Source organism: Salvelinus fontinalis, chromosome 7, assembly GCF_029448725.1.
Source record: "Salvelinus fontinalis isolate EN_2023a chromosome 7, ASM2944872v1, whole genome shotgun sequence".
Lineage (NCBI taxonomy): Eukaryota > Metazoa > Chordata > Actinopteri > Salmoniformes > Salmonidae > Salvelinus > Salvelinus fontinalis.
In genome coordinates this window covers 6,249,985-6,259,547 of record NC_074671.1, presented here as the reverse complement: position 1 = coordinate 6,259,547, position 9,563 = coordinate 6,249,985, and the positions used below count along the sequence as shown (strand labels likewise).

General features: G+C 44.1%; 1 protein-coding gene across 4 annotated transcripts in view; it reads left to right on the top strand.

Moving 5' to 3' along the window:
- LOC129858945 (eyes absent homolog 1-like) overlaps positions 1-3,737 on the top strand; it is a 61,736-nt gene extending 57,999 nt beyond the window's left edge. The window contains exon 7 of one of the 4 annotated variants that reach the window (XM_055928194.1): positions 2,655-3,737. In XM_055928194.1, coding sequence (XP_055784169.1) covers positions 2,655-2,869 — 215 coding nt within the window. In that variant the 3' untranslated portion in view covers positions 2,870-3,737. The remainder of the gene's footprint in view (positions 1-2,654) is intronic. The other 3 variants (XM_055928193.1, XM_055928195.1, XM_055928196.1) reach the window with 3 other exon arrangements.
- Positions 3,738-9,563: the final 5,826 nt, after the last annotated feature.

The following is a 9,563-nucleotide window of genomic DNA, read 5'->3' as shown; positions in this document are numbered from 1 at the left end:
AGTATAGATGTATTATACAGTATAGATGTATTATACAGTATAGATGTATTAATTAAAGATATAGTATAGATGTATTATACAGTATAGATGTATTATACAGTATAGATGTATTAATTAAAGATACAGTATAGATGTATTATACAGTATAGATGTATTATACAGTATAGATGTATTAATTAAAGATACAGTATAGATGTATTATACAGTATAGATGTATTATACAGTATAGATGTATTAATTAAAGATACAGTATAGATGTATTATACAGTATAGATGTATTATACAGTATAGATGTATTAATTAGAGATACAGTATAGATGTATTATACAGTATAGATGTATTAATTAGAGATACAGTATAGATGTATTATACAGTATAGATGTATTAAACAGTATAGATGTATTATACAGTATAGATGTATTAAACAGTATAGATGTATTAATTAGAGATACAGTATAGATGTATTATACAGTATAGATGTATTATACAGTATAGATGTATTAATTAGAGATACAGTATAGATGTATTATACAGTATAGATGCATTATACAGTATAGATGTATTATACAGTATAGATGTATTATACAGTAGAGATGTATTAATTAGAGATACAGTATAGATGTATTATACAGTATAGATGTATTATACAGTATAGATGTATTATACAGTATAGATGTATTAATTAGAGATACAGTATAGATGTATTATACAGTATAGATGCATTATACAGTATAGATGTATTATACAGTATAGATGTATTAATTAGAGATACAGTATAGATGTATTATACAGTATAGATGTATTATACAGTATAGATGTATTATACAGTATAGATGTATTATACAGTATAGATGTATTAATTAGAGATACAGTATAGATGTATTATACAGTATAGATGTATTATACAGTATAGATGTATTATACAGTATAGATGTATTATACAGTATAGATGTATTATACAGTATAGATGTATTATACAGTATAGATGTATTAATTAGAGATACAGTATAGGGTTATTACTATATTAAGATAAATAAACTATGCGTCTTTATTTTATTTTTTAATAATCCAATTCTAATTCAGTTACATTACTATGCTCATTATATCATATGATAAGTTCCTATTTAGCTAATGCTGAATTAAGTCCAATATATTTTGTAGAAATATCGTAACTGTGGGAATGTAGCCTCTTGGAATTGTTAGTTGCTTTACAATTCTTCACAGGGGGGTTGGCGGGGGGGGGGGGGGGTATTGCAATTAAATGCTTAGCTCAGGACAAATAGTTTTTTTCCCACGATGCCTCAAAAAGGTGTCCTAGAACTTCGCTGAGCTGTTGTTTTGTGCTTGCGTCATATTTCTTCAACGCTGTAAAATAGTAATAAAAAATGTGTTTATCAAGCTATTCAGTCAGATCGGAAAAAAAGATTACCGATATAAATTTCAAAACAAAAAAATCTGGTTTCTCTGGAACAAAACAGCAAACGCACATCACAATGTTGTTTATTTGTCCAAAGTCTTAAGAGGGCTTTGACCCCTACAGAATGTCCGATATGACCGGGAATTTACAGACTATGTTACAAATTGCACCCCTTTCCCTATATAGTGCACTACTTTTTGACGAGGGTCTATACTGCCCTATACCAAGCAAAAAAAGGCAGTAACTGCTCATTTGGTCGATTAAAATGAGTTAAAGTCATTTTTGCTCCATTAAATACAGGCTTAATCACGTGGACAAGTATCCTGCCTCTATTGTGTTCAGGAGAACATGGGGGTCATGTTAGCAGTATCTGCATAAAGTTACTGTGAAACCGAGGTCAATAAAAGGCATTGTTCTCAGTTCCACGCTATGAGCAGCTATTGTCTTTTTGCTTGGTAGGGCAGTATAGACCCTCGTCAAAAAGTAGTGCACTATATAGGGAATAGGGTGCCACTTGAGAGACACGTACAGTGTTTGTTTTTAGTGGTAGCGAGCAGCTAACAAACCTGCCGTAGCGTAGGATAATATGTTGGGCCTGATCCACATCAGCAAAGGGCCGTTTACTAATAACAAACAAGTGCGTGCGGTTTTAATTACTTTTGTACAATTTGTAGAGATCACCAATCTTTCAGACGTTGAAACGTACAGTGTTTTACTATGTGAGCTCTCGTGTGGCGCAGCGGTCTAGGGCACTGCGTCTCAGTGACAGAGGCGTCACTACAGACCCTGGTTTGATTCCCAGGCTGTATCATTACCTGCCGTGATTAGGAGTCCCATAGGACGGCGCACAATTGGCCCAGCGTCGTCCGGGTTTGGGTTTGGCCGTGGTAGACCGTCATTTTAAATAATAATTTGTTCATTACTGACTTGCCTAGTTAAATAAAGGTTAAAATTTAAAAAATTACATCAAATTTCTTGTATAACTTTTGTATAAATTCATTCTGTTTCTTTTTTTTAAACCACCAGACTACTGTTGATTGCAAAGTGTGGATAAATGACTGTATCACTGCAGCAGACATAACACTCACGAGCAAATTGTTAAAACACATATAGTAACTACTATTAAAATCACTCAGTTATCAAGGATAATAATAAACATACTAATATATAAAAATAGTAATATATTTACTATATTTGACAGCATTTAATAAAATACTCAATTGCTTTTTTGGCTTAGAGTCTGACAGCAGGGAACTGTGTGTGCATCATACCGACGAGGTGTCAGTAACTGATTCAGGTGCATTATGGGCAGGCATAAAGACAGAGGGCGGACTGAGCCAGTCACAATCCCCAGGACAGGCAGGCTTCCTCAGCTACAGCTCAGGCTTCAGCACCCCTCAGACGGGCCAGGCTCCATACAGCTATCAGATGCCAGGTGAGGAACAAAGATAATCATATAGTGTACTGTAATCTCCTCATATTGTCTCCTCTCACGTTTCCTCAATTCCTTACCTCCTCTCATCGCTTCTTCGTTCACCGCCTCTCCTCACCTCCTCTCCTCACCTCTTGTCCTCACCTCCTCTCCTCACCTCCTCTCCACACCTCCTCTCCTCATCTACTCTCCTCACCTCCTTTCCACATCTCCTCTCCTCACCTCTTCTCCTCACCTCCTCTCCTCAACTCATCTCCTCACCTCTATCCCAACACCTCCTCTCCTCACCTCCTCTCTTCAACTCCTCTCCTCACCTCCTTTCCACACCTGGTCTCCTCACCTCCTCTTCTCACCTCCTTTCCACACCTCCTCTCCTTACCTCTTCTCCTCACCTCCTCACCTCCTAACCTCAACTCATTTCCTCACCTCCTCTCCTCACCTCTTCTCCTCACCTCCTCTCCTCAACTCATCTCCTCACCTCTATTCCACACCTCCTCTCCTCACCTCCTCTCTTCAACTCCTCTCCTCACCTCCTCTCTTCACCTCCTCTCCTCCTTTCCACACCTGGTCTCCTCACCTCCTCTTCTCAACTCCTTTCCACATCTCCTCTCCTCACCTCTCTTCAACTCCTCTCCTCACCTCCTCTCTTCACCTCCTCTCCTCACCTCCTTTCCACACCTGGTCTCCTCACCTCCTCTTCTCACCTCCTTTCCACACCTCCTCTCCTTACCTCTTCTCCTCACCTCCTCTCCTCACCTCCTTTCCACACCTTGTCTCCTCACCTCCTTTCCTCACCTCTATTCCACACCTCCTCTCCTCACCTCCTCTCCTCACCTCCTCTCCTCACCTCCTCTCCTCACCTCCTCTCCTCACCACCTCTCCTCACCTCCTCTCCTCACCACCTCTCCTCAACTCTATTCCACACCTCCTCTCCTCACCTCCTCTCCTCACCTCCTTTCCACACCTGGTCTCCTCACCTCCTCTCCTCACCACCTCTCCTCAACTCTATTCCACACCTGGTCTCCTCACCTCCTCTTCCCACCTCCTTTCCACACCTCTTCTCCTCACCTCTTCTACTCACCTCCTCTCCTCAACCCACCTCCTCACTTCTATTCCAAAACTCCTCTCCTCACCTCCTCTCTTCAACTCTTCTCCTCACCTCCTCTCCTCACCACCTCTCCTCACCTCCTCTCCTCACCTCCTTTCCACACCTCCTCTTCTCACCTCCGAGCCTCCTCTCCGATACTACTCTCCGAGCCTCCTTTCCACACCTCCTCACCTCACCTCCTCTCCTCAACTCCTCAACTCCTCTCTTCCTCTCCACTCCTCAATTCCTCTCCTCACCTCCTCACCTCTCCTCAACCTCTCTCCTCACCTCCTCTCGTAACCTCTCTTTTCCTCCTCTCCTCACCTCCTTTCCTTACCCCCTCTCTTTATCTCCTCTCCTCACCTCCTCTCCTAACCTCCTCTCATCCTCCTTAACTCACCTTCCCACCTCCTCTCCTCAATTCCTCTCCACACCTCCTCACCTCCTCTTCTCAATTCCTCTCCTCACCTCATCTCCTAACCTCCTCAACTCACCTCCTCACCTCCAACCATTACCTCTCCTCTTTTGGGGAAGGTACAGAAACATGGTCTCTCTCCATGACAGTTACAGACTGATTTACAATACTGCCGCCATCTCTCTTTCTCTCTCGCGCGCGCTCTTTCGCTCTCTGTCTCGCTGTCTCTTTCTCTCTCGCTCGCTCTATCTTCAGAGCTAACTGCACCCTATTAGCCTGGCTAACCAGAGCTAACTGTAGCCTATAAGCCTGGCTAACCAGAGCTAACTGTAGCCTATAAGCCTGGCTAACCAGAGCTAACTGTAAATATCAGCCTGGCTAACCAGAGCTAACTGTAGCCTATCAGCCTGGCTAACCAGAGCTAACTGTAGCCTATCAGCCTGGCTAACCAGAGCTAACTGTAAATATCAGCCTGGCTAACCAGAGCTAACTGTAGCCTATAAGCCTGGCTAACCAGAGCTAACTGTAAATATCAGCCTGGCTAACCAGAGCTAACTGTAGCCTATAAGCCTGGCTAACCAGAGCTAACTGTAAATATCAGCCTGGCTAACCAGAGCTAACTGTAGCCTATAAGCCTGGCTAACCAAAGCGAACTGTAGCCTATTAGCCCGGCTAACCAGAGCTAACTGTAAATATCAGCATTGGCTAACCAGAGCTAACTGTAGCCTATAAGCCTGGCTAACCAGAGCTAACTGTAAATATCAGCCTGGCTAACCAGAGCTAACTGTAGCCTATAAGCCTGGCTAACCAGAGCTAACTGTAAATATCAGCCTGGCTAACCAGAGCTAACTGTAGCCTATAAGCCTGGCTAACCAAAGCGAACTGTAGCCTATTAGCCCGGCTAAACAGAGCTAACTGTAAATATCAGCATTGGCTAACCAGAGCTAACTGTAGCCTATAAGCCTGGCTAACCAAAGCTAACTGTAGCCTATTAGCCTGGCTAAATCTCAATCTTAATCTTTCCATCAAGTGTTTTCGTACACTACAGCCATTATTTTGTGAGAAGACCGATTTTGGGATGTCTCATGGTCTGACAAACACCGCTGTAGCTCGTCCACCTTCCGCTGCAGATGTGGTGGATTGAGACGCAGCCCATGTAGAGATCTCCAGCTTGAAGGGTGAAATAGGTGGATGTGGTGGATTGAGACGCAGCCCATGTAGAGATCTCCAGCTTGAAGGGTGAAATAGGTGGATGTGGTGGATTGAGACGCAGCCCATGTAGAGATCTCCAGCTTGAAGGGTGAAATAGGTGGATGTGGGGGATTGAGACGCAGCCCATGCAGAGATCTCCAGCTTGAAGGGTGAAATAGGTGGATTCGGTGGATTGAGACGCAGCCCATGCAGAGATCTCCAGTTTAAAGTAACTGATTTTGATGGGGGATTTTTTGAATTATGTTTACTTGGATTGAGGCACAGATGTGTCAATAACATTACATTTAAGTCATTTAGCAGACGCTCTTATCCAGAGCGACTTACAACTTGGAAAGTTCATACATATTCATCCTGGTCCCCCCGTGGGAATTGAACCCACAACCCTGGCGTTGCAAGCGCCATGCTCTACCAACTGAGCCACACGGGACCAGATGTGTCAATAAGCTCATAAGGATTCAATTTACTTGAAAGTCTGGGGCAAGAACTGAAAATGGTTGTCTAGAGACGATCAACAACCAATTTGACAGAGCTTGAAGAATTATGAAAATAATACCTAGAAAGACACAGTTGTAAAACGTGTTCTGCAAAGTATTCACTCAGGGGTGTGTATTTCTGTATTCATTTTCAATTTTCAATTTCTAAGAACCTGTTTTCACTTTGTCATTATGGGGTATTGTGATGTCATTATGAGGTATTGTGATGTCATTATGGGGTATTGTGATGTCATTATGGGGTACTGTGATGTCATTATGGGGTATTGTGTGTAGATTGGTGAGAAAAGTTTGGATTCAGGCTGTAACACAGCAAAATGTGGAATAAGTCACGAGATATGACTAGTTTCTGAAGGCATTGTATCATCTCTAGCTGTAAGCTGTGTGTTCTCTCCACTGAATAACGTGTGATACTAGAAACATATCCACGTGTTGTTGAAAAACCTCCAGAGCATCTCACAATAAATAAGACCAAAAGAACAGCAGATGTGTGGAGCGGCCGGGGAAGCCTCTTTTCCACACCTCTTAACCAAATACTGCCTGCCTGCCGACTCTCTGCTCTACAGCCTTGGGAGAGAGAGAGAGAGAGGAAATTAGGGACATGAGGGGAAATGAGAGGAGAAGAAACGGAGGGAGAGAGGGAGAGAGAGAGGGAGAGAGAGAGGGAGGGGGAGAGGGGCTCTACTAGGAGCTCTAGGAGCTCTACTAGGGTCTCTACTAGGGTCTCTACTAGGATCTCTACTAGTGTCTCTACTAGGGTCTCTACTAGTGTCTCTACTAGGGGCTCTACTAGGGGCTCTACTAGGGTCTCTACTAGGGGCTCTACTAGGGGCTCTACTAGGGGCTCTACTAGGGGCTCTACTAGTGTCTCTACTAGGGTCTCTACTAGGGTCTCTACTAGGGGCTCTACTAGGGGCTCTACTAGTGTCTCTACTAGGGTCTCTACTAGTGTCTCTACTAGGGGCTCTACTAGGGGCTCTACTAGGGTCTCTACTAGGGGCTCTACTAGGGGCTCTACTAGGGTCTCTACTAGGGGCTCTACTAGGGGCTCTACTATGGTCTCTACTAGGGTCTCTACTAGTGTCTCTACAAGGGGCTCTACTAGCTCTACTAGGGTATCTACTAGGGTCTCTACTAGGGGCTCTACTAGGGTCTCTACTAGGGGCTCTACTAGTGTCTCTACTATGGTCTCTACTAGGGTCTCTACTAGTGTCTCTACAAGGGGCTCTACTAGCTCTACTAGGGTATCTACTAGGGTCTCTACTAGGGGCTCTACTAGGGTCTCTACTAGGGGCTCTACTAGTGTCTCTACTAGGGGCTCTACTAGGGTCTCTACTAGTATCTCTACTAGGGGCTCTACTAGGGGCTCTACTAGCTCTATTAGTATCTCTACTAGGGGCTCTACTAGGGTCTCTACTAGGGTCTCTACCAGGGGCTCTACTAGGGTCTCTACTAGTATCTCTACTAGGGGCTCTACTAGTGTCTCTACTAGGGGCTCTACTAGGGTCTCTACTAGTATCTCTACTAGGGGCTCTACTAGGGGCTCTACTAGGGTCTCTACTATTGTCTCTACTAGGGGCTCTACTAGCTCTATTAGTATCTCTACTAGGGGCTCTACTAGGGTCTCTACTAGGGGCTCTACTAGGGTCTCTACTAGTATCTCTACTAGGGGCTCTACTAGGGGCTCTACTCGGGTCTCTACTAGTGTCTCTACTAGGGGCTCTACTAGCTCTATTAGTATCTCTACTAGGGGCTCTACTAGTGTCTCTACTAGGGGCTCTACCAGGGTCTCTACTAGTATCTCTACTAGGGGCTCTACTAGGGGCTCTACTAGCTCTATTAGTATCTCTACTAGGGGCTCTACTAGGGTCTCTACTAGGGCCTCTACTAGTGTCTCTACTAGGGGCTCTACTAGGGGCTCTACTAGCTCTATTAGTATCTCTACTAGGGGCTCTACTAGGGTCTCTACTAGGGTCTCTACTAGTATCTCTACTAGGGGCTCTACTAGGGTCTCTACTAGGGGCTCAACTAGTGTCTCTACTAGGGGCTCTACTAGGGGCTCTACTAGCTCTATTAGTATCTCTACTAGGGGCTCTACTAGGGTCTCTACTAGGGTCTCTACCAGGGGCTCTACTAGGGTCTCTACTAGTATCTCTACTAGGGGCTCTCCTAGGGGCTCTACTAGCTCTACTAGTATCTCTACTAGGGGCTCTACTAGGGGCTCGACTAGCTCTATTAGTATCTCTACTAGGGGCTCTACTAGGGGCTCTACTAGCTCTACTAGTATCTCTACTAGGGTCTCTACTAGGGTCTCTACTAGGGTCTCTACTATGGTCTCTACTACTGTCTCTACTAGGGTCTCTACTAGCTCTACTAGGGGCTCTACTAGCTCAACTAGGGGCTCTACTAGGGTCTCTACTAGTGCCTCTACCAGGGTCTCTACTAGCTCTACTAGGGGCTCTACTAGCTCAACTAGTGTCTCTACTAGGGGCTCTACTAGGGTCTCTACTAGTGTCTCTACCAGGGTCTCTACTAGCTCTACTAGGGGCTCTACTAGCTCTATTAGTATCTCTACTAGTATCTCTACTAGGGGCTCTACTAGGGTCTCTACTAGGGGCTCTACTAGGGTCTCTACTAGGGTTTCTACTAGGAGCTCTACTAGGGTCTCTACTAGGGTCTCTACTAGTGTCTCTACTAGGGGCTCTACTAGGGTCTCTACTAGGGTCTCTACTAGGGGCTCTACTAGGGTCTCTACTAGGGTCTCTACTAGGAGCTCTACTAGGGTCTCTACTAGGGTCTCTACTAGTGTCTCTACTATGGGCTCTGCTAGCTCTACTAGGGGCTCTACTAGGGGCTCTACTAGTGTCTCTACTAGGGTCTCTACTAGGGGCTCTACTAGGGGCTCTACTAGCTCTACTAGCTCTACTAGGGGCTCTACTAGCTCTACTAGGGTCTCTACTAGGGTCTCTACTAGGGGCTCTACTAGCTCTACTAGGGTCTCTACTAGGGGCTCTACTAGCCTACTAGGGTCTCTACTAGGGGCTCTACTAGGGTCTCTACTATCTCTACTAGGGTCTCTACTAGGGGCTCTACTAGGGTCTCTACTATCTCTACTAGGGGTACAATGTACCAGCATGTATTTATACATTTGTGTACAGCTGTGAATAATACGGGCACTACATTGTTTTAAGTCAAATTGATGAGGGCTTTATTTTGTTTGTTCAGTCTTCTAGCTGTTAAATACAGAGAGTGTTTATCCTCCCCAGTCTGTAATCAGGTGAATTATAGTGTTACGGTGTCGTGATGTTCTGTCACAGTGTGGGCATCTACGCGCGTGTGACTGTGTGACCAAATGAAAAAAATTATACTATGGACTACTTTAGTACCTACTACAGAATACTGTAGTATACTGTAGAATACTATACTACACACTGTAGTGTCCTTTGCTCATGTGTAGTAATTACTAAATAACGTCATACTACAGTATTATATGTAAAAAGAAAAAAAAA